Raw genomic sequence first — 25,596 nt, 5'->3', positions numbered from 1 at the left:
TCTTTTCCCTACTCTTTCTACGAGGGGGGCATTGTTCTTAGCATCTTTGCTCGTGGAGTGGGCCAGGCATCCCAAGTCTATTCTTGCACTTTCATTGCCAGGAAGTCAACTGGAGCCCCTGAATTCAGCCCATGAGATGCCACCAGCCATGGCCGCCATGTCTGAGCTCCATACTCTCCCTTTCATGGTCCCTTCTTCCCCCCGCAGAGCACAGAGAGGCTTTTCAATTTTGTGTAGACAGAACCCTCGCCTGTTCTCAGAGCACTCCTCCTGGTTGACACGGTTTCCTTTTCTCCATGGAAACACAGATGTGTTAACATGGCCAAAATCCAATGACTCATCCACTCCTGGGACAAGAAGGTAGGTACAGGGGACCTGGATTATTTCCCGTCAACATCTGTTTTGGGAGTCGAGTTCTGCCCTTTGTGGACAATGTCAGATTGTTGTTTTAAATGGAATGGCCATGACATTCATAGGGGCCAGCCGTTCAGTCAGTACTAATGGCTATAACACAAAAAGACAGACTGACTGAAATGCTCAGCTTTTCCCAAAGAATAAACACATACAGGCCCAATGGGAGTTCTAAACAAAGTTGGAGAAAATCTCCCTGACTCTTGGGACAGGAATATTCTAGAAGGCTACCAGGGAAAAACCTTCTCACTCTCTATGATTCATGTACTCGGGAGCTTCAAGGGACCTTAGAAACGAACTTGTTTGCTTTCTCATATGTAGATGAGAAATACATGTCCCTCGGGTCGGAGTTGGGTGGATTTTTCTCTGTACCTCGTCACATTTCTGACCCCCTGCACACAGTGCAATGTCGACTGCTTTGTAAATAGTAGCGGTGTTGCCACAAAAGAGCTATTCAGATCAAGGCGCCGTGTCAACAGCTGGAAGATTTACCTTCACATCCAGCACGTGCAGCTCCACCCGCACCAAGCTGTCCTCCTCGGTAAACATCTCAATTCTGTTGACGTGGCTGAAGTCGGCCAAGAGAGCCACAAGATTGGTTTTGGTGTTTATGACGTGGCTTATGCCGTATCGGGGCCCAACCAGGAGAGTCACTTCCGAGCGCTTTTCCGCCTGCTGAGAGATGTGGACAAAGCCTAAAAATCCTAGACCTCTAAAACGCCACGCAGAGTCGAGCCTGAGCGTCTGTTCTTAGAAGATTACATTTTCTTTAGCAAGTGTTTCTCGATTATATTGTACTAAATCATCCAATTAGAAGAACCAGACAGTACGATTGCATCGAGGCTCTGATAAATCATGAATAATGTAGAAAGTCAATGTTATCAAAGCACATATATTCATAATCATGAGATGCTTTAATAAATGAGATTTTTTTTTCTTTTTTAGCATGAAAGCAACTTCTGGCCCGATGATTTAAAAGAAGGCCATTGTTAGAGTGTATCGATTCTCTCGGTTCTTCGCATTTCTTTTTCTAGGGCATTCTGCAGTGGTGTTATCTAGTTTAACATTTCTTCTGATATTTCCAGACTGTGGTGCAGTCGATTAGAAATGAAGGCTGGAAAAGATTCACAACTGATTTGCTTTTGTCAAAGGCAGCTCATTCAAGACAGCCCTATGGCAGTGACATTTTGCAAGGCTTCCACGGCTCCCAAGAGAAAGCAAGAAAAAGCAATTACCACTAATGTTGCCTTGAACACACGACCCCCATACAGTCGAAGGTCACTGAGGAACTTGAGATAATGGACCTTGGCTTGCAGTGCAGAGAGCTGAGGAGAGAAAAGAAACCTCAGGTGTTAATTCCAGTGGGTGTGGTTTGGTCTCTGCTGGAGACCAGCTAAACACCAGGGCGAACCGGGGTGCTCTCACTGCCAACAGATGGGGCGTGACAAGGAGTCTTCAGAAAGACTCGAAGTAAATTGCTATGTATTTGGTTTCATGATAAAGGGCTGCAGCAAGGCATCCAGATTAATTTTTATCCGGGGGGGAAACGCATAGGGGCGTGTCCATAAACATGGATATGCCGCTCCAGGGCACTCAACAAACAAGAGCAAGATGGTAAGATATTCCCCTGAAATGTCTGCTCATTAGAGACTCCAAGAGTGGAGTGATGCTTTCCAATCGCAGGTAGGGACGAAGAGGGGTGCGTTCAGGAGACACACCTATACACAAAGTTTGTGGGAGTTGTTTTTGAACACACACCTGCCATCTATATACAGCCCGTGAAAGAGGCTCTCCGCACTCATCTCAAGTTTCTTCTGGCCTTTGCAAGTTTTCAGGGAAAATGAACTTTCTGTGCTCCAGTCATTGGGGAAATGTTTGAACTTGTCAGAAGTCCCTGTTTGATTAGTTCAACTCAAGCATCTATTGAGTTTCATGAAGGATATAAAAGATAGAATTTTACCCAGATAAAATTTATCTTTTCAAGACTTAAAAATGGAGATTCCCACGTGGGAAAAGGAGTACTCGATTGTTAACCATCCCTAAATACACTGCCCTTTTATGGCACTGTTAGTTAGTTCTGTTTAGCCATCCTACTTCTTTCGGAAACCCAAAGCACTTTGCAAACTGATTTGAAAGCAAACCACTCACTCTTGGCTGGAAAAACTGACCTTTATAGAAAAACAGGGATAGATAGATCCTAGGGCAGTTAACCAAATTATTACAAAACCAGTGGCCCATGCTTGAATAAAAATCATATCGAGCCAACTGAAAGAAATTAGCTTTGGGCAAATCAGAACCGAGATAAAAAAAAAAACCTATTTCTTTTTTTTAGAGTTTACTTATTTAAGTCATCTTGACACCCAACATGGGGCTCGAAATCATGACCACGAGATCAAGAGCCGCAAGCCCTACCCACTGAGCCACCCAGGCGCCCCTACAAAATCTTGATCCCGGACGTCCTCCCAGATTTCTGTGAGCCGAATGCTTACCGAAATGAGGAAGTAAGGCACCAGGGGCTGGAGTGTGTCAAGCCTGATTTTACATTTTAAAAAGCCATGGAGTGAGGAGGGAACAGCAATAAGGATGTTTTAGCCAGTAAAAATGACTTATAACCCAATACCAAGACCAAAGCATTGCTCACATAGACAGTGATTTGTATTAGAACCGCCCAAGTTTCTATGGCCAATATCAATTGTTAAGCGTTCTCGGGTTGTTACACTGCTTCCGACTTTATAGGTCCTGTATTTTTAGGTTCCTTTCTGGTTCTTGAAGCCCTTTGCTTTTTATTACCTATAAACATAACTCTCTATTCTGACCCACAATCTATTTCAAAATGTCCTTTCTGTTTCTTCTGATAAAAAATAAGGGAGATTTTTAACACTAACGATGGTGAATGGTAGAAATAATTTTATCTTCCCTTCGAAAGTAAGATTTAATTCAGTGGTTGTCAACCAGGGGTGATTTTGTTCCCCAGGGCACATTTGGCTGTGCCTAAAGACATTTTTCTATGTCAAGATCAAAGGCATCTTGTAGGTAGAGACCAGGGATGCTGGTACATACCACGCAATGCACAAGACAGCCCCCCGCCCCCCCGCAGAGAATGATTCTAAACGTCAACAGTGGGGAGGTAGAAACCCTGGTTTAAATAATGCGATATCTGGTCTGTGAGGACCCTTGCAGGTGCTGTGCATTTAAGACCGTCTGAGTGGTAAGCAAGAGCACGATGGAAATGCACAATTATCTTGCCAATTCTGGTCTCTAATCACACACACGTGCACACACACACACTCCGTATCATAAGTCCATAGCTTACAAGAAATAAGTAAGTTCCCATAAGTACACATACTTCCCATTAGCCTTAGAAACAGGTTAATAGTGGAAAGAAAGGGGGGAGTTGGGGTTATACAGTTAATGCCTCTGAAAATATGGTGCTAAGTATTTTATTCACGGGCTAATTTTAAACATTTTTAAAAATGCACGCAAGCCGTTCTCTTTAAAATCCATTTTCTATTAAGATGCAAATGTGATACCTTTTTACCCGGTGGTACCAAGTTTTGATTTGCTTTGACAAGGTGTGAAAGTGCTTTCTTTATGTTCTTCTCTTTCATGCTTTGCAGCACAGCAGAGGGAAGAAAAGTCTCTAATCCCCATTCTTTTCTGCAATAAAGAGCATATCTTTAATTTCACATTCTTGTGATGATTAGTTATCTAAGACAAAATGGCGCTCTGATGTTTGTTGGAACAAACGAACACTGAGGAAGTCAGGAAATGGAGGTAGGTCCCCAATTAGGGAAGCAACTTTGAATTTACACTCAGGAAACAGAGGATCTGATCAGCAATACATCTGTTTGCATTTTAAAGGAAACATATCCTTCCCTCTTCAGGGAGAATGCCTTTGGGACCAATGGAGATTGAAGAGACAATCTACTCAACCCACCTCGGAGTCTCATTGAATTCATTCAGGTGTCTGAGTCTGTATTTCCAACACACTTTTTCCCAGTTCCTTTGTTTACTGCCATTGGTACTACTCCCTGTCAGCCCACAGGGTCTTTCTCTCTTCACTTAGAAGGGCCTATGCCACTCCTCCATGCATGCCCTCAAGCCAGTCTTCCCTTCTCTTCCTCCTCCCCAATGGCTGCTTCACTAGAAATACACACTTCTCTTCTCTGTGGGCTAGATGATGTCCGTTGAGGTCCTTCAAGCAACATTTCTTGCTGTGTGCGTGCGTGCGTGCGTGTGTGTGTGTGTGTGAGAGAGAGAGAGAGAGAAATAGAGAGAGAGGAGTGCTGCTGGTGTGGAGTCAGGGTGGGGTTCATGACACTTAAGTATGTGAGTATGTGTGCCACTGATGGGGAAGTGGAAATGTCACCAATAGGTGTGCATATACAAGAAAAACAGACAGATAGGACTGGGTTAATACAGGTTTGTGGGGGGCCCATTTCCCCAGCGATGCTCCGTAGTTTGAACTCTATGAACTCTATTCCGATTGGTCAGGCGCCCAACCAGTGTCTCCTAAATACTGTAAAGACCTTCAAGGTTTGGTTATTTTCCCTACGCCAGATCTCCTCCAAAGAAGGGTAGGGATGGCCTTCCCCCACTTGACCATCCATGCCAAAGCTAGTTAAGATGGGGTTTTTCACGATCACCATGTCCTCCTCCTCCACTCGCACATATTTCTCCCCATCATCGGGCACTCCTTATGGGGTGCCTGGTAATTCTACTTGTATCAGTATTTTAAATCATAACTTTTCGTTTCTTTTCTTTTTTTTTTTTTAAGATTTGAGAGAGAGCGCACATGTGCATGCACAAGCAGGGGGAGGAGCAGAGGGAGAGGGAGAAGCAGGATCCCCACTGGGCAGGGAGCCCAAAGCAGGATCCCGAGATCACCACCTGAGCTGAAGTCTGACTTTCAACCGACTAAGCCCCCCAGGCGTCCCTCATATCTTTATAATCGGATCACAAGTCCTTTATGCTCAGGATTATAATTTATGCTTATTTGTACTTTCCCCTGGCCTAGCGTGAAGACCACATAAAATGCTCAGTGAACAGGTGTTGGGTGAGTGAATTAATTAATGAGAACATTATCATAGACTCTAAGATTCTTACTCAAGCCAGTTACCTCTGGCAGGTTTCTAACTGTACCATATTCCAACTGGTAAAATGTGGGGACAGACAGTAGGAATAGAAATGCATTTTAGGGGCGCCTGGGTGGCACAGTCGTTGGGCGTCTGCCTTCGGCTCAGGGCGTGATCCCGGCGTTCTGGGATCGAGCCCCATGTCAGGCCCCTCCACTGGGAGCCTCCTTCTTCCTCTCCCACTCCCCCAGCTTGTGTTTCCTCTCTCGCTGGCTGTCTCTCTCTGTCAAATAAATAAATGAAATCTTTTAAAAAAAAAAAAAGAAATGCATTTTAATGCTCTGAAAACCATCTCGGGTTGTTTGGGCCACCTTTTCACATGGAGGCCAGTATCACCCGTGCCCAGGAACACATACGAAAGGGGAACAGATGAGGGAGCAAATGTGTCCCACTGAGCGTAAGACCTGTCCCTGAGCCGCGTCTCTCTCAAGCGACACTCACAGCCTGTGTGGCAAGAGAGAGGTAAGCCATCTGTGAAACAGAGTGGGCTGAGAAGGGAAGGCCTGAGGTTCTCAAACTGCGCCTGAGGATTTGTCCCTCAGTGCAGACGGGAGAACTGAGAGCTGTGAGAACAGTGGCCTGGGAGCCCAGCAACCTGGGGCTCTCATCCTCCCCACACAGGCTCACGAACTCCGCTGAGAAGAAGCCATTTAGCTCCCTGGTGGCTCAACCTGGCATGCAGGGGTTTCCAAAGGCTTCCTAGGCAGCCTGCGGGAAGCATCTTTGGAAGGTGGGATTTCAATGAGCTTGCACATCACTTGTGCAGATGGAGAGGGCTCTAAGGCTTCTAGTGTTACGTGGAGATGTGGCTTCAGTTCTGCCATAGACTTTGGCCAAAGAGGAAGTACTCTATCCGATGCGGAGCGAGAGAAGGCAGTCACGTTTTCCAAACAATATTCAAATCCCGAAGCCAAGTTTGATGGCGTAGCACCCTTCCTCACTGTTACAGCTTTTTACTACAAATACCATCCTTCCCGGTTGTGACCGAGAGCGTTCGTTTATACCGCCTTTTAGCCATCCGAAGTCATCTCAGGGGATGCGGGCCACCTTCTAAACACAGGTGCCTCCACTGATCACGCAAACCGTAGCAGTGTGGAGCCCCACCGCCTGCGTTCGAGTCCTGAGCCCTCGAGCCAGTAGCCGCGTGACTTGGGCAAAGCACTTTGTCAGACCGTGCCCGGGTTGGCTCCCCTGTAAAACACACCTAACACGCTACTGCTCTCCTAGGGACGTCGTGAGAATTAAAGACCTTTATGTCTGAAAAGCACTGAGACCAAAGCTTGGCTTAGAATGAATGCCGTTTAGGACTTTTAAAATGCATACTTCATTTGAAATCTGATCCTCTTTTCTAAACCACAATTCGCTAAAAGTGGATTATGTAAGAAGTGGATCTCTTCCACCCAGAGCGAACACGATGTTCATAGATTTTGCCCATGTTGAACAAATGCCCTGCCACAAACAAGATCAATTTTGGAAATAGAGACATACGTCAAAAATACACTTGGGCGTTACGGAGGCAGCATCTTTGTGCCTGAAACGGCTCTGAGGCTCAACACTTACTCGATGTATTTGAGGGAGATTTTCTGTGTTTGCTTGGTGGTAACGGTTGCGATGTACATTTGCAAAGCCGCCAGCCGCAGGGCTATGTCATATTTCAGCTCCGGCCCAAAACGCTCCTGGACAACGTCGTTACAACTCTGCAAAAGAGACCAGCAGAGGGCGCCACGTGTCAAAGAATGGGCCGCAGCCCGCTGCCTCAGGGACAGGTGACCTGCGCTTCCCCAAGGTTCCACCCTCGCTTCAAAGGCAAGGAGGCCAAATGGGAAAACATTTCCACCAGACTGCTTGGAACCCAGTCGGAATTTGACTGCATGCACACACACAGACCACACAAAACAGAACATTCATCGACAAGTGAGCTATTTAAATATTTAGCTTTTTATAAGAATTAGGAATTTAGGTTGATCTCCAAACACAGGTGCCGCAATGGAACACGCAAAGCACAGACAGCACCATGTGGCTTCTGCTGGGGTTGGAGTCCTGGGTTCGAATCCTATTCCTCCACTTCAGAGGTGTGGGACTTGGGCAAGCTCCTTAATTGCTCTGTGCCTCGGTTTCCTCTTTTGTAAATTGGGGACAGTATTGCGCCCCATTCACAGGGTTATGGCGAGGATTAAATGAGTGAACAGCGTAAAGCCCTTAGGACTCTACCAGGTACATTTTAAGTGTTTGTGGGCATACACAGCTGTTATCACCAACGTCTTTAACTTCCTCTTCGCCATCTAGAGCAGCTTTGGGGAGGCGGAGTTAGCAAGGCGATGGACAGCAGCAGCTCTGGACTCCCACCCCCCTGCTTCGGAATCCTGGCTTTGCCAGTGCTTCCCCTGCACGTGTAACTTCCACCCCTTTACTCTCGCAGCCTCCGTTTACTCATCCGTGCAATGGGGATTCGTGTCAGTGACCTCCCTGGGGGAGGTGAGAAGACTGAAGGAGCTACACGTCATCACAGTGCACTGGCACGCTCAGTAAAGGGTTGCTATTGAAATCCTCGGTTCGTTCCAGTGATGACTGCCCCTGCCGGGATTCTGAGGGGGTCCTCCCATACCCCTGGGCCTCAGTTTGCTCATCTGTAAGAGGGAGACGCCTACATCACAGGGTGATGAACGTCAAATTGCAGAGCAGCTGAGAAACGTGCCAAGTCCTACGTGAGCACAGTGGCGTGCTCACTCGTTCGGAGCAGAGCACGGAGCTACACATCGCCAGGAAGCGCGGCCCTGCTTCCGTATGTTCTGCAAATGTGTGCGTGCGCATTTCTGTATTGGAAAACCAGGCCTTTGGACTAGAAAATATGATACTCAGTTTTCTTCTTCCTTGTTTGCCCTGTTGCGAGATTTCAAATGCAAAACCGTCTCAGGATCTGTTTGGCTCTTTTCCAAGAGAAGCACATTTGTGATCCCTTCCTGTATTGACTTGACTCAGTGGGAACACGTACCGCTGTATGGTTTCTGCGCACAGTATTTACCCTTCAAATACTTACCCGTGCCCTAGCGGGGCCGTACAGCGCGTGCTCTGTCCCCACGGTCCAGGCTCGTGCCGCTCGGCTTATCCCTTCACCCCTAAGAGGGAAGTCCCTTTCTCTCCCTGCCTCCATCCTTCTTACCTTAGCTTCTCCCACATCTTACACCTGTCAGGACAGCAAGCACGCCTTGCTGGAAGCAGGCCTGACAGGGGGGCGGGACACAGGGCGGTCTGAGTGAAGGCAGCCTCTGAGTGCCACCGTTTTGTTTTAGTTTCAGGTTTCTCAGTTACTTCCCCATGCCTAGGGGTGTCCATCAAGGGGCACCATGGGATGGAGGGTCACCTTACGGTCTTGTGAAGGGGGACAGTGAGGAAGCCACTGGGCACAGTGCCAGGCCATCACAAGCCCCTGATGCTTGTTGGTAAATCATTTTAATAAATGGCTTTACTCTAGGACCGTGAGTGCATGTCACATGTGAAATGGGATTTTAACACAGGATTTAGAGACAAAAAGCTTTGATCCTAGGCTCTGTCAACTACTAATCGAATGCCCTCGAACACAGCATTTCATCTCTCAAGTCTGTTTTCTTACCTGAAAAGTGGGCTAACTCTCAAGGTTGCTGGCATATCTGTGAAGGCTGTTTCATAAACTGGAATGTGCTTTACTAGGGTGAGTCACCACTGTTACTTCTCCAAAGAGTTGTGACTGGGACTGTGGTTTCCCATCCCTTTCATACCCTGTGTTTAACAAGACTTCTAGGTGAGGGTTTTGTCAAGGTGATTAGTCACTTAATTACATTATATAATTAGTTCAGACTGATCCTGGCGAATTAGTGTGAAGTCTGACATATAATTGTGTGGGACAGATCATGCTTTTATTACTCATAACTACATGACTTAAAATACAGTTAACACAAGCAAATGGTGGTCATGGTTTTGCTGAACAGAGGTCCTCATAGACACTACTTTAGGCCTCAAAAAGTTCATTTACAATGGACATGTTAGATATTAAAAAGGAAACCAACATTGCACAGTGTTTTATAACATTTTATAGCCGATAAGGTGTTGTCCTGTTTACGCATCACTGTAACAATCTTTTTCTTCCTAGATAGCGGGCAGGTAAGTATGAATTACAGCAGTCTGAATGGTTAGGGTTTTCTGTTACTATATATGCTAAAATCTGGAAAATACTTCATGGCCCATTAGCAAGTAGGAGGTTAACAGACAGCCCTTCTGTTTTCATCATCATGGTTCATCTATAGTCAATGGCTATTGTCTTCAACAGGAACCCATAAAGCTGAGTGGAGTTTGGTCTTTGTAATATGATCTATATCACTTCTGCTTACTCTTTGGTTCTCCAGGCTAATTTTACTGAATCTTTTCAGTGTGTTAGAATTGACATGGGCACCCAGCACCCTTTGCGGATCCGCTGACTTCTGTTAGATAAGTTATTTCAGACATACCTCACATTCCGTGACACGGAGTCTGAAGCCAAGAAATTCTCATTTCCTATTCTCAGTGGAGGACATAGGAGATGATGGTAGCTTAATTTTGGTCCACCACACGTGGCTTCCCACCTCCTTCCCTCCCTCCATTGGCTACTCCTTGAGGGGGTGACTGGCTAGTCCACCAGCCATGCGACAGCCAAGGCGGGAAAGCAGAAACGTCATCCGCGTTTTTCGAGTCCCTGGGCAAGATCACCGGGCAGGTTTTCCACTTCTCAGCACGGTCGCACAGGTATAAAAAGTGCATCTTTTGAATAAGGAAGATCTCCACACACTGTGTCAGATTTGAGTAGACACACCTTGAACAGAACCGTGCTTAGCAGCGCTCCTGGTCTACTTAAGAGGTCGGCCCTCCGCAGGGGAAACACAACCACATTCCTCTTTTGTAAATGGAACAGGCATTTTTAAATGGGATGTGTAACGCAGAAGTAGAGCAAAATGGTTTGGAAACATCACCTTGAGAATGGGAGGAAGTACATAATTGTAGAGAATGACAAGTGAGGGCATCCAACGTGCCGACTGGCACCTGTAACTATTTCCTTGTAACTAACAAGCTAAAAAACCTAGCACATCCTCTGAGCTGCTACGGCAAAGCCCAAGGGTCTTAGCAGGATTAGCGGGACGAGGCAGTCACGTCTGGGTTATTCGGCCTGCCAGGGAATAGGGCATATCGTTGAGGGGTCCAGGTGACCAAAGTTGAACATTTAAAAAACCCAGGTCATGACAGTTCATTGTTGTGGGTAGAAAGTGGTGTAAGGTGTGCTGTACATTTCCTTACTTGATGAACGGGGTGTGCTGAATAGGACTTGTCTTTTCCAAATGACTCAGGGTTATCTTCATGAACATTAATCATCCTCCTGGCCACCGAGCGGGGGAATGGTTAAGCGGGCCTTGCCCTTAGTGCCCCATCTGCTGGAATGTTCTAGTACATATCCTGCTTGTTTCCTCCTTCAACTTAATTTCTGTTCTCTAGGGTTTACTGCCACTTTAATTTGTGTCACCATTCCTAACCTCTGGCATTTATCTTATCTATGTCTCTCCCATCTTCTACCTGTTTTCCTTTTCCACTCAACTTTTTTTTTTAAAGATTTTATTTATTTATTTGACAGAGATAGAGACAGCCAGTGAGAGAGGGAACACAAGCAGGGGGAGTGGGAGAGGAAGAAGCAGGCTTCCAGCGGAGGAGCCTGATGTGGGGCTCGATCCCGGAACGCCGGGATCACGCCCTGAGCCAAAGGCAGACACCTAATGACTGAGCCACCCAGGCGCCCCTCCACTCAACTTTTTAAAGACCACAAAAGTTTTGAAATATACAAGAGAATACTGAGAATAGGAAAACAAAAACCAGTGTATCAACTACCTAGAATTAACAAAGGTTTCTTTTTTCCCCTTTTTCCAACTTCTTTGCTTTTTATTTCTTATGGCTCCAGAAATCCTTGCCTTATACAGGTATGCCAGCCAAAGGGAGCACATCTTTGGGGTTTTGCCTTGCTTTGGCATTTTCTCCTTTTTTTTTTTTTTATCAAGGGAGGTTACATTTAGGTTTACAATCTCTTTGAGTAGATCTAATGTGAGATGCTTAAACTTCAGGTAAACAGGTTCTTACTGTTTAATGTGATTATACTGGGAATTTAAGTGAAAGTAATGAGAAGCAGTTACGGAAAAATACAGGAATATCTCCTAAATGTCAAACGAATAAATTCCCTCTGGGCAAACGAGCAAAGATTCTCATCTCTTGAAGCCTTGTTTTTTGAGAATTGTAACCCAGAATCGGAGATAGTCAGTCTGCAAAAGGTACTATTTTCTTAAAGTCTTATTGCCCTGAAATTAATTATTCCATTATAAGGAATATCACATTTCAGAACAATCAAAGCACCAAATAAATGAATAAACGAGTAAATAAAGGAGAAGGGAAAGTAAATCTTTTTTATAGTAGTATGCCAATTAATAAATGAAGAAGAAATAATAGAATTAGAAAAATCATCATTTTGAACCATTGCAGTAATAATGGATTTGGGCAAGAACCACAGCAAATACTAAAACCAGTGAGTGAAAGGGTATTAAGAGAGTTGCAAGTGCCTCTCTGCAAATTACTTTTTAATTACAAAAAACCCTAGTAAGTCTGAATGGATAAATTTGGAGAACATCTCCATAACCAAGAGTCAAAGTTAACCTTGTCCTTAAGGGGACAAACAGACATCATATGCTCCCTGATGTGGTGCACTAAGGAGGACACGATGTCACGCATATCACTCTTCTGCCCAAATGACATAACCTCAGCCTAATCAGGAGAAAACATCAGAGAGATCCAAATTGAGAGATTTCTACAAAATAACTGACTGGTACTCCTCAAAACTGTCAAGATGTTGGAAGTCGAAGAGAGACTGAGGAATATTCTGGACTTAAGGAGACTGAAGTACATGACAACTAGATGCAAAATGGCATCCTGTTCTAGAAGAAAATGGATTTCTAGAAGAAAAAGGCTGTTTTGGGGACAGTAGGCAAAATCTGGATACAGACGGTACACCAGGATGGAAATGTATCAGTGTCAAATTTTCTTATTTTGTTAATTGTGCCATGATTATATAAGAAAAGGTCCTTGTTACTAGGAAATACACACTGACGTAGTTAGGGGTAAATGAGCAGGATTTGGTAAATGACATTCATGTGGCTTAGAAGAATAACGTGTGTTCGTGCGTGCCGGCACACACGGGGGGAACATGTGTTCTCACTAAAGATAAAGTAAATATGGTGAAATGTGAACAACTGGTGAACTTGGGTGAAGATTATCAAAGAGTTCTTTTATTACTCTTGCAACTTTCTCTTAAGTATGAAATGATTTCAAAATCAAAAGGGAACATTTTAGGGGCGCCTGGGTGGCACAGCGGTTAACGCGTCTGCCTTCGGCTCAGGGCGTGATCCTGGCGTTATGGGATCGAGCCCCACATCAGGCTCCTCCGCTGTGAGCCTGCTTCTTCCTCTCCCTCTCCCCCTGCTTGTGTTCCCTCTCTCGCTGGCTGTTTCTATCTCTGTCAAATAAATAAATAAAATCTTTAAAAAAAAAAAAAGGGAACATTTTAAAAAGCACCATGGAATCATTTCACAATGCACAGAGCTTGGGGTGGAGGACAAAGAGAAAGAAGATCCCGAATGAAAGAATTTAGGCGCAAAACCCCACATTTAATTTATCCCCCAATATTAATATAAAACGTGCTCAAATTCTCACATACCTGAACATAGAGATACTCGAAAGCAACTGGATCTCTCCTTAAAAGGTCAATTGGATCCTTTGGGACGAAGCTAATTCGGAAAAGACACCTCATCTTGTGGGAGCTGGGCCGCTGTGTCACCTAGAAGATCAGACCAAACACAAGAATCCTTCAGCGCTGGCGGAGGGACACGGAAGCAAAGGCAACTTTGTTTCAACACCAAGGAAAGCAGTGGCGGAAGTTCTTTTACGATGTGTCCTAGATCCTCACTCCCTGAAAACCGCACATATCCTAGGTTGTGCTCCCCCGGAGCCGACCCCGAGACGAGGGACCTACTAAGGAACTGCTCCCGGGACAGGCCGGTAAGGGAGTGGGGGGAGCAGGTGGGGCAGGAGAGGAGCCTACGGGGCCGAGTGTGCAGCTGTGGGTAGCTACAGCCTGACCCACAGGGACTCAGGAGGGTCACCTATACCACAGAGCCACTGGAATCTGAGCCAAAGGACCACAAATCAGCCATCGGTTTCAGGCTGTCCTGGGGGGATGCGAATTTCCAGGTGTGGACAGCATGGGCGACCGAGGTCTAGGTACAGTCCGATCCGAAGATGCTGGTGCTGGAAGTGATAGCGCACCAAAACTAGGGTGGGGGTTGGGGGTCGGAAAGGGGATCCGGAAGGAGAGCACAGAGACTGGGATTATTGTAGGACACGGCTGTGGGCTTTTTCTAAATGGGACTCCAGACTGACTGAAGCAGGGAAGGCAGGACCGTGTCAACCTTGGATAACAACGCATTGGAAAGTCAGAAGACAAAAGTTTTGGCCCGAGCACTAAATCTGGAGTCCACCAGTTTCCAAACTACCCCAAACTTTCAGTAACAGGACACTGTTCGAGTTGTTCAAGGGAGCTTAGAACACACCGCAGATTCTTTAGGGCTAAGGACTACGGATTGTTTTGTTTTCTTCTTTTCCAGCACAGTGTGTACCAACTACTAGGTGTTAAGTTTCTTAATTCCTTTTGCAACTGAAGGAAATCAGCCAATGTAATAGTAGGTGCTTCATAAACAGCCGAAGGAATACAAGACATTGGACTCCAATGAAGAAGGTAAAAGCTCTTCGATTTCCCTTAAAGAGGTCAACACGATGCACCTGAACCATGCACCACGAACCAACAGTTGTTTTACTTGTAGTTTCGTGTACTCGTGTGTGCTTTTCTATGTATCTGTACGTAGCTTCATGGCCTTGTAACTCCTTCGTTACAGAGGACAAATCTGGCAAAATAAAAATGTTCGTGAACGGCAATTGAAAATTCAAAATAAAAATAGCAATAGCTTTATTGAACACCACGTCGTGTGCGCGCGCGCATTCTTCCAGTTGACATCACTAATTTTGTTGAGCCGAAGACTTTCAACAGGAAAACACTCCTTTTAAAGGTTTAAGGCATACTGAGACGTAGTAACACTGACCCAGCTTTTTGGCTGTGGGCGGGATTATAGAGCTGAGTGGACTCACCAGCCCATGTGCTGGGGGCTGCTCGTCACCTGAAGGTCAAGCTGAAGGTCAAGCAAACCAGGAAGAAGAAAACGTGGGAACCCTAAGACACCCGAAGAGCTGCTCAGGTCTGCTGGGGGCGTTGTATGGTGACATCATAGGGTATTTAGTCAGAAGGTCTGGGCTGAGGTTAGAAAGTCGGGTATCATTTCATGACTGGTTAGAATCTATCTTTCCTGAATTTTCCACAAGCGATCTTGAGTCTACTTTCATCATCAGGAGGCTGCACTAGTTTTGAGAATTCATGTAATGCAAAAAGAGTGCATTAGAAAATGCAGCCCATAAAAAGAACAGTCCCTAAAACAAACAAGAAAACAATTTCCTGGGAACTTACAGTAGTATATAAATAGACAATAGTATTTTCCATGTAAAGTTTAGTTATAAGCTGCCAGAAATGCAGAGCTCTTTAAAAGTTCTTTTGAGGGTTTTCACCAAAATTGAACGTTTTTAAATGATTTTTGTTACTGGACACATTTCTTATACTTACTCTTCCTTTCTGCCATGCCTATAAATATTTTGGTGATCAAGCTTTTCGTATGCAGTGATTTCAGAGGCATGAAGCTGGTTTGTCTCAGGATATTTAAATCAACCAATTTTCTTTCTAGAGAGCATCCTTGACGTTTTAACACTCTGCTTTTTGTTCTGGCTAAACATGAAACAAAGCCTCTTCTAGAAAGATAAGGGAAGAATCAGGGTTAGGGGCTTTTTGTTTCCTTCTAACATTCTAAGGGAAATTTAATAATCGGCAATCAACCTAGAACGAGAAATTGTGTGTACCTAGCACCAAAAGAGACTCTGAAAGACTCTCTGTCCCGCTAAATCAGCAAGCAGTTTTCCCACAATGGCTATGTGGTAGATAGAAGTTCGGAGGGAAAGGCTGCACACAAATATGAGAACGTTGTGGGAGGTTTCGTTAGACTCACAGCAGCTGAGCCGGCCCATACACCGCAAACACCTGGGACCATCGGCCAGCACCAGGCAACCTGGCACAGCCAGGGAGCAACTGCCCTCGGGAGCAGCCCACCACCAAGGGACAAATGCCCCCGCGCCCCACCCCTCCGGTGGGGATACCTCTGTGGTGTGTTCCCCAGTAGGACTGAGCTCCAGCTGCCCAAGGTAGAAACTGGCTTTTTACCACGCTCTCTACTCGTGCCCCAGTTTTTCCCATTTCCCTTCCTCTTCCTCTCCCAGTGCGTCCCGATATCACTTCCCAATAAACCACAAGCCCCCAAACCCTTGTCTTAAGTCCGGCTTCTGGAGGAACTCCGAGCCAAACAACGACCTTTCACATGGGGGATTCTGATTATCAGGGCTTCTTCCCCTAGAGCAAAGTACAAACGAAGTCATCTGTTTCCGAGGGAGTTTGGGCACAGGTTAAAATAAGAAGCAACATTAGAAGTGATTTCCACTATCTATAGGTCGATTTAAACCTGGTAAAGGTAACGCCAGTGACGGTAGAGGGCTATAAATGAACACAAACGATAGCTTTGTAACAATTCCCTGCACTGAGTCGGACCGAATCAGGAGATTTAGGGATACTGTGGGAGCAAACTTGCGGGACATGAGCTTCTAATTAGGCAACAGCCAGGAAGCACTTTAGTGTGACAACACTTCCTGCTACTCCATCCATCTGAGGGCACCTTGACTCCTCGCTTCTCCTCCTGGTCTCCCCGCAGGTCCTCCTCCCTCTCTAAAGTCCCCTTATCACTGAGCTCTTCAACATAAGAGAAGCTTGTTGAAATCCCTTATACTTGCAGCACACGCTCTGCTTGTGTCGAAGCACAAGAGAAGTCAGGGTGCCACGCTGAATTCAGCAGCCAAGAACAGACGGGGCTGGCGTTTTGGTGAGCAGCGACGGGGACGCACTGGTGGGTTACTTATTTACAGTGGCAGCACTGGGGCAGGGATTTCAAGCTTCCACAAACAGTCGCGAGTATGCACCCAGAATTTAAGACAACCGAATATGATGTTGGTTTCATTTAAGTAATCTCAGAAGCTGTTTCTTTTGAACAGTTTCAAGAGATCAATGAGCAAAACAGGTGAACGGGTCATTTCCCATAACACAGACTATCATCGGACAGAGCCATATCCCCAGTGAGTGGTTGCCGAGCCTTTGACGGTTCTGTACGTGACGCCGGCTGACAGTCTATGAAAAACTGACCAAAGAGGGAAACATTACCCTGAGATGTAAAACCCATTATGAACGCCAGAGCTTTCGTTAGTGGAGATACCCGGGGCTGCAGTGGGTACATTTAAAAGATTCAAGGACAGGGGAATTCTGGGGCCGGGCAGCCTCTGCTCTCACCGGCGGGTGTAATTTCTGCCCTCACCTGGGAGTGTAACTTCACACACCTGAGTGAGAGTCTCCTGTTCATGAAGCAAGAGCAGCTTGGTTCCGGCCCCTTCCGTCCTCTGCTCCAGCATGAGGGAGAAGTGTTCGATGCCTTTGATGGAAAGCTTCTCTTGAAGAGTCAGGATGACATCCTTACAGAGGAAACATGGACAAGATGCCATCAAAATCAGCATAGCGCTCTTGCAGAGCTTACCAGGACTGAAGATGTGGCACAAACAGGCTTCAGAGCTTTACATTTTATATCTCTGGTTCATTCCGAAACTTGGTGCTCCTTTTCCTGACCTCGCCCACCACCCCAAATCACTCTGGAGTTCAGCAACAGGGCGGCGACAAGTTGGCGAGCTGGAGGAGGGGCTTACTGAACTTAGCTGATCAACAGAGGGTGGAGTGGAGTTGGTTCAGGTCCCCTTTCTTCCAAATGGGGGCGACAATGAAACTACCTCAGGAAGTGCTCTACCCCAGGGCGTGGGCAAAATACCCCCTGCATGCCAAATCCAGCCCACCGTCTGTTTGTGCAAATAAAGTTTTATTGAAACACAGTCACACTCATCTGTTTATGTATTGTCTATGGCTGCTCTTGTCCTTTGCATCAGCAGCAGAGACTGTGTGCTCTGTGAAGCCTAAGATATTTGCTCTCCGGTCCTGTACAGAGAACGTTTGCTGACCCCTAGTCTACACTTCTGGCTTTTTGTTTCTGCTTTTGTTTTTATTAAGAGAGAGAGAGGAGCATGCACAAGCTGGAGATGGGGCGAGGGGAGGAGCAGAGGAAGAGACAGAATGTTAAGCGGGTTCCACACTCAGCATGGAGCCTGACACTGGACTTGATCCCAGGACTCTGGGATCATGACCTGAGNTTTGTTTCTGCTTTTGTTTTTATTAAGAGAGAGAGAGCGTGCACAAGCTGGAGATGGGGCGAGGGGAGGAGCAGAGGAAGAGACAGAATGTTAAGCGGGTTCCACACTCAGCATGGAACCTGACACCGGACTTGATCCCAGGACTCTGGGATCATGACCTGAGCCGAAGGCGCAGGCCTACCCAGCTGAGCCACCCAGGTGCCCCGAGTCTGACTCTCGATTTCAGCTCAGGTCATGATCTCAGGGTCCCGGAATCAAGCCCCACATCGGACTCCCTGTTCGGTGGGGAGCCTGCTTCTCCCTCTGCCTCTGACGCTCCCCCTGCTTGTGTTGTCTCTCTGGCACGCTCTCTCTCAAATAAATAAATAAAATCTTAAACAACAAAACAGAGACGCTCAACCGACTGAGCCACCCAGGCTCCCGTAATCTCTCCTTCTGGTAAGAGAATGCAGTAGTGGTCAGGAATGTGGGCTCTGGAAACAGTGGTTTCTACTCCCAGCTCGACTTCATGTAAGCTGTGCAGCTTATGGCAAGTTATTTGATTTCTAAGTGTCTTCGTGTCCTTATCTATATAAACTGGGGATGATACTAATACATGCTTCAGAATCGATATAAGGACTAAATGAGTTCACACAGAGAACACATTTGTTGAAGCACTATTTGATACAGAGTTAGGGCACTGTAAGAATATACACAATACGTGTATTATTTTAAATCCCTGGGGAAAGTAGAATGAGCAAGCTTTGTGAGCAATCCTTTACGGGATTAAACATTTATGATCAGATCGGTGTTCTATACACAATACAGGTTTACTGCAAGGCAAAACAGCTGTCTTTGAAAAGGAAAAAAAGAACCACATTTTTTTCATGTACTTGAAAACTAGTAAAAGATCTCTCTTCAAGATAATTTATACTCAGATGCTCAAAGTCCCAAAGAGCAGTGCTTTTCCACCCCGGGGCAATTCTACCTCACAGCAATTGGTAATTTCTGGAGACATCTGTGGTGCTAGGGGCTGCTATCAATATTGAGGGATACAGCTAAGCATCTTACCATGCACGGGACAGGCCCCACAATAAATAAAGCATTACCTGGTCCAAATCAACAATGACACCAACAATGTCAAGATAGAAAAACCCTGCAACACATAGAGGTTTGTTGCCGTCGTCGTTTTTTTTAACTGATCTTTCTGGAATTTTGATTCTTCCCTGTAGACCTTTCTCAATTTCTTCAGGCCCCTTTAATTTTTTTTTTTTTGCTGTTGTTTATTTTTTGTTATTAAATAAACGCTACCCCCGGCGTAGGGCTTGAACTCACAACCCCAAGGTCAAGAGTGGCGTGTTCTACTGACTGAGTCAGCCCAGCGCCCTTCTCCAGGCCCGTTTAACACAAAGATCCCCACACCCACTCGCCACCACAGACATCATTCAACAGAAATGCCTTGACTATATATTGAATTTCACAAAAAGATTCTCTGTGTCCTAAGTTTTGTTCAAGGCCCAGAAAAGAACAAACAAAACCAGTCTGTGTGTGTGGCAACACACACTTTATAAAACAGTCTCCTGAAACACCAGGGAGCACACTGGAAAATCGATAGCAAGAGTTTTTCCTCACGGTGATTCTGTAGCAAGAATTTTGCTGTCCCCTGTCTTCTTGTCGCCATCTGCCACCCTCAGGGAAATCGAACACACTTTAGTGTGGGTTCCTAAGGAAAAGGCCAGAGGGAATTAACAACAGGGCTCTCTTAGAGGCATTTCTGTTAAGGAATGCATTCAAGTCTTAATCTAGATCTTCAGATGGGAGAGGGGGTCCAAGGCCAAGGAGCTTTCCTGACCACGTGGTATCATAGACCAAGCCGTGGTGGCAGAGGGAGTTGTAATAATGCAACGCTATGGGTTACCTTGGGGCTCTGCAAACGACGGCCCCGGCGTCCAATCTGGCCACGCCCACTCATTTACATATCCTCTGGGTAGGAAACAAGTTGTCTTGCCTAAAGAAAGGTTTGCTTCCTTGCTCCTGGCTCTTGGGAGGTAGACTGTAAGCCCTCGGAGTGTAGTGCCTGATAGGAGTGTCGGTTCAGCTGGGAGCCAGACAGGTACAGAGAGCCTATGCCAACAACGGGAGGACCTTGGGCCAAGTGATTACCAGCGCGACCTCTGGACGAGCGGGATACTAGAGTTAGCCACACTGGTGCTCGCCTTGTGTATGTGGCCAACCGCTGACAAAAACTCTGAACAGCGAGGCTCAAGTGAGCCTCCCCGGTTGGCAGTATGGCACACACGTTGTCACATGTGATTGCTGGGAGAAATAAGCGAGGTCCGAAGGACTCCACAGGGAGAGGATGTTGGGAAACGATAAGCTGGGCAACTCCCCTGCCCTATGCAGCTTTGCCCGCTGGTGATTCTAACCTGGATCGTCTGGCGGTGATAAACTAACTATGGCTCAGTGGGTTAAGGGTCTGCCTTTGGCGCAGGTCATGACCTTGGGTCCTGGGATCCAGGCTCCCTGCTCAGCGGGCGGTCTGCTTCTCCCTCTCGCTCTGTGAACTCTCTCGCTTTCGCTCACTCTCAAATAAATAAAATCTTTAAAAAAAAACCCCTATAACTGTGCTTATAACAATTTGCCGAGTTCTGTGAGTCCTTCAGGTGAATTATGGCACAGAGGGCGGACTTCAGGAGCTCCCGAGCCCACCGTCGATGGCTGCTTTGATGATACAACAACAGAGACGAGTAGTTTCGGGGGGGAACAGATAGGCCGCAGAGCTGGAAATGTTTACTCTCCTTCCAGAAGTCTGCCCACCTCTAAGCTAGTAGATTCTGAGTGGGAATAAAGGAAAAGGACTTTGTCAGTCACCCCCATTAAAAATGAGCAGTCTTGCACAAAGTTGATAGCTTAGACGTTCCATCATCAATCTAGAATACTGTCTGCTCTATTACCTGCTACATCAGCACCTATTTAAAGCAATTCCAAACAGACTACTTGTTGGCATCATGGCAATAAGGGAGCGGGCCTTTGCAGAAATGCTTCCCCTCGAAAGGTCTACGCTGACTAATTTACAAAACCGAGAATTAGGGGTTGACTATTGACAGACGTTTTTTAACACAGACCCGATACTCTCTTGATACATTATTGTACAGATCATCACTAGGCACTTTTTTTAAAAACCACAATAAAATCTCTTTTATTGTGCCATTTGAAGAAAGCCTATTTTAGGCTGCTAGAGCATTAGGGAGCAATCAATTTCTGCACACACTTTTGCCCAATAAAAAATAGAATATGCACTTTTTTTCCTAGGAAGGAAGCATGGGGGGAAAGAACCCATCTGCTTGGTTATAATATGCATTTCGTACAACTCACCTATGGCTCTGCAATAATAGGGTTGCTCTGTGACGCTTCCCTCTTATCCCTTCTCCTAAGACGCGTGCCTCATTTCTGTCTTTTTAGGCGCCATTTCCATGAAATTGGTTACAGCAATTAAAAATAAATGTTGTCTTTATATTATCCTATCCCTTGTTTTTGCTGGACACCAAAGGAGCAGATATTCAATGAACAGCTAGCATCTTAATCTTCTTGGGGGCTGACATTGCTAAGAAATCCTACTGGCTTTAGGCAGGGTGCCAAGCCTTCTTGGGGACAGTCACGTTCTTTTAATTAACTGGAGTTGCATTAAAATGATGAGAGCCCTAGTGGTTCGTCACTGAGAACATATCATATCATTTTGCAACACACACACACACACACACACACACACACACGCAGGCACAAGCAGAACCTTCTTAGTTTAAGCTTTTGCTTTTCCAGTCTGTTTTTAAGTACTCACACACTACCTTATTTGGAAGCAACCAAAAGATCTCAGAGATAAACATAGTTCTGAAAGCAGGTGCTGTCACGCGAGGCCGGCCGTGGGACTTCCAAGCCATACCTGCCAGCGTCCACATGGAGTTTAGTGGGTCTACTTACTTTTATGGAGGTGCTGCAGTCAAAGCGAAATGATTTGGTCTGTCCATTCTCCAGGTACACTTTCAAAACATTTGGCATGAAAAGAAGTGAATTATCCTTAACAGTTTCCTATTTAATGACAGCAACAAAAAAGAAGGTCAAATGAGCATTCTGCTCTTTGCAGAAGCAGCATATATCTACAATGTATTCTCATCGCAGCATTAAAAAAAAAAAGGGAACTCTCTAAGGCTAAAAGGCGTCCCTCCGGTGATATCTGGGTTCAGTTCTTCATAGCAAAACTCTTCTTCTGCAGCTACAAATAACCCAGGTGATGCAAATAAAAGAACTTTTTTCCCATCAGGAAGTAAATCAGATGAATGTTTTTTAAAAGTCAAGGTTTCCCATCGGAAAACCCAATGAAGGAAATAATTCCTTCGTAATGAAGCCACAATGCTTAGGACAACAAGCCCAGACTTCAGCAGAGCAGCCTATCTTGAAAAGAACGGGGACCAGCAATGATGGTGTTTGATGTGGTGCCTTTGGCGCCTGGCAGAGCTCATGCAAAGTGAGTAACAAGCAATAACAAGCTTGAAATATAAAGTTGTTTTAGAAAACAATTTTTTTAAAGTAGGCCCCATGCCCAACATGAGGCTCCAACTTATGACCCCGAGATCAAGAGTTGCACGCTCCACTGACTGAGCCAGGAAGGTGCCCCTTTTTTTAACCCATTTAGAAATGTTCCTTAAACTCAAAGGGAACATTTAAGGAATGGGTTAGTGAGTTAAAGACGAAAACACTGAGGCTATAACAAACATCGTAACTTAAAAATAATTCAAAAAGAGATATTTGGAACAAGGCCAAAAATTAACAATAAAAACGTATTCCTTTGAATTTTCTCTTTAATTGAAAGTAGGGAGAGATGGCAGGGGAAGAAAGAAGGCATGTGGGATGAGTTCTACCAATCCTTTCTCACATGTAGCTGGCCATGGGGTCAGAGAAGTCAAGCGGAACTCAGCAATCATGAAACCCTATGTCCCTTGTTTTACAGATGAAGAAACTGAAGACAAGATGTCCAGAGATTGGCTAATGTCCTACAACTAGTCCATGAGAATTCAATCCCTAAGTATTTCTGTAAGAGACTCTTCTGTTCCTTTCTCTGAGTTTCCTCTCTCTCCTTTCTCCTCCTGTGGACTTGACACGTGACTTTCTTGCTACCCAATTCACGGAGTGGGTTTGGCTCCAAGTCCACACGAAGAGACACGTGATGACTCGGTACAGCAAGAGTAGGCTGGACATGAAGATGGTCCCAAAGGTTGAGGAGCAGACATGTGACTGAACGTCCCTGCCACACACACAGGCCTGTGAGGAGGCAGCGGGGGGCTGCAGGTGATGACTGACCCCCAGAGCTGTCATCACACACCAGCTGCCTTGAATGAGCCCTATTATATCCAGGATGAAGTAAATGCCATAGCACCTTCTAGAATCATATTCTCTCTAAAGACACGTAAACTGATTGCCCAATCTCATGCTCGGAAGCTTGAGAAATGATGGGGTAAGTTTCAGATGACCTTCTGTGATACCGTGATTCCTCTGTGACTGGAACCTTCTGGCTTTGTCTTGTGAAATGCTAATGGATGCTAACTGCATCCAGAGGGACAGGGATGCACTGTGGTGAGCAGAACAGCGTGGGGTGAACAGGGGCAGAGGAAATAGGGTGGGAGATGGCGATTGGGAGGACAAGGCCATAACTGAAACGTTCCCAGGGCAGCACAGTGACAGCCCGAGGCCCCTCCCACAAGCACCACGTAGTTGAACAGATTAGCCAGGCTGACCCCTGGACTCCAAGCGGGGCAGATACAGGTCAGCAAGTTTTGACAAGGAGACCCTCGGAAGAGGAGGGCCTCGCCCAGGATGTGCGGGCCCACATCTTCAAATTCAGATCCAGGACCACCCTCAGGGAAGAGTTTGTGACCCCTCGCAAACATGTCACGGATGAGATTTTGTCTTTGTGAGTTTATTTAACCACCAGCACCAGCAACAACATAACCTCGACAACAGAAGCTGTTATTTCAGAGGTCCAAAAACGATTGGTGCCTTAGATGACTGCTTTCTAAAAAACTATAAACACGAGGCCAGATTTTCCTGGGGGAAAAATGGAAAATACAGCATCCTATTGACGTCTGCAGTATTCATTCTGAAGATGAATTATGTGCCTGAGCAATCATGATTTCCACCCGGACCTACTGATGGACATTCACGCAGTATTTCCTCACTTTCCCGGCATCTTAACTTCTTTCCATTTTCATTAGTGAAAAGAATAGAGACATTTAATTTTGAATAAGGAAAAACTTAGGGGAAACCTTTCTCAAAATATATAATGGAAGCATGCTCAGTTGGCACAATGGGAAGAAGCAGGTAGAAGTTTCAAAGAGGCCTAGTTTACTCAATATGGGGCAATGCCAGGGATCTCAGATCACATGAACTCCTTTGCAAAGTAGTGAGGTCTTTAACACTGGAAGCGTTCGAAGAAACACTGGACGACTACATATTCTGGATACGATTGAGAGAACACATCAGGCACAACATGGTGATCTCTCAAGCCCTTTATAATTCTGAGATTCAGCTGCCCTGTGAAATCCAACCATGACTTCTCAATTGACCATTCCAGTGGGGCGACTGGCTGTGTTTTGTGCAAAGCCCCTATTTTGGCCACTCTCTCTGAGTCTCAAGCAGGCAACAGTCAACTCACCGACACTTGGCCATTGATGATGACCTCCTCGGAGAACCGCACTTTGACTGGATTGGACTTTAATCTTGCCTTTTTTGCAGCACTAATAAATGCTGACTTGGGAGACTAGAAAAAAGAAAACATTGGATATGATTATTTGGAACATAATGCAAACCCTGGAACACTTGTTTCCTAGCTTTATCCTCTCGAATATGCAATATTTTTGCTAAAAACTATGTTTAGTGCATGTCCAATTTGAGGACAAAACACAGATCACGGAGGCAATCAAAACCCTGTCATGCTCATAAAGTAGGAGCTTTGATTTAGTCAGCAGACCAGAAGGGCAAACAGCATGTTCTGTGTTCTTACGGAGCACATTCCCAAGGATCTTCTTATTTTTCTTTTTTTGAGAGAGGAAGAGAGAGAGGGAGAAAGAGAGTGAGAAAGACAGCAAGGGCAGAGGAAGAGGGAGAATCTTAAGTAGGCTCTATGCTCAGTGCAGCGCTCGATCTCACAACCCTGAGATTACAGCCTGAGCTGTCATCAATGCTTTATTCTAAGAATACAGTACCTAATACATAGAATGTACAAAATACGTGTTTACGTTATTGGTAAGGCTTCTGGTCAACCGTAGGCTATCAGTAGTTAAGATTTTGGGGAGTCAAAAGTTACATGCAGATTTTTGACTGCACGGGGGTTGGTGCTCCCAACACCCGTGGTTCAAGCGTCATTTGTACTGTCTTTTACTGGAAAGAGGAGCTGAGTGACTCAATTTTTCTTCCTCAGAAACGAAACGTGCAAGAGGGCAACTTGCTCGGAAGCGTACTGTGATCCAGAGCAAGCTCTCGCTGCACCATCCTGGTCAATTTACTCCATCTGAGAATCATCCTTATTGGGTAATTT

The 25,596-nt window shown here is 45.6% G+C and overlaps 1 protein-coding gene across 3 annotated transcripts in view; it reads right to left on the bottom strand.

Moving 5' to 3' along the window:
* Positions 1-25,596, bottom strand: part of FRMPD4 (FERM and PDZ domain containing 4) — a 558,281-nt gene that overhangs the window by 11,791 nt on the left and 520,894 nt on the right. For all 3 annotated transcript variants that reach the window (XM_034649249.1, XM_034649250.1, XM_034649251.1), the window contains 8 exons: positions 24,715-24,819; positions 21,987-22,094; positions 17,175-17,306; positions 13,300-13,419; positions 7,107-7,243; positions 3,942-4,068; positions 1,647-1,736; positions 904-1,086 (listed from right to left, as the gene is read on the bottom strand). In XM_034649249.1, coding sequence (XP_034505140.1) covers positions 904-1,086; positions 1,647-1,736; positions 3,942-4,068; positions 7,107-7,243; positions 13,300-13,419; positions 17,175-17,306; positions 21,987-22,094; positions 24,715-24,819 — 1,002 coding nt within the window. The remainder of the gene's footprint in view (positions 1-903; positions 1,087-1,646; positions 1,737-3,941; positions 4,069-7,106; positions 7,244-13,299; positions 13,420-17,174; positions 17,307-21,986; positions 22,095-24,714; positions 24,820-25,596) is intronic.

Source organism: Ailuropoda melanoleuca, chromosome X, assembly GCF_002007445.2.
Source record: "Ailuropoda melanoleuca isolate Jingjing chromosome X, ASM200744v2, whole genome shotgun sequence".
In the NCBI taxonomy this organism is placed as follows: domain Eukaryota; kingdom Metazoa; phylum Chordata; class Mammalia; order Carnivora; family Ursidae; genus Ailuropoda; species Ailuropoda melanoleuca.
The sequence above is the reverse complement of the archived record's forward strand: the minus strand, read 5'-3'. Positions and strand labels throughout refer to the sequence as shown.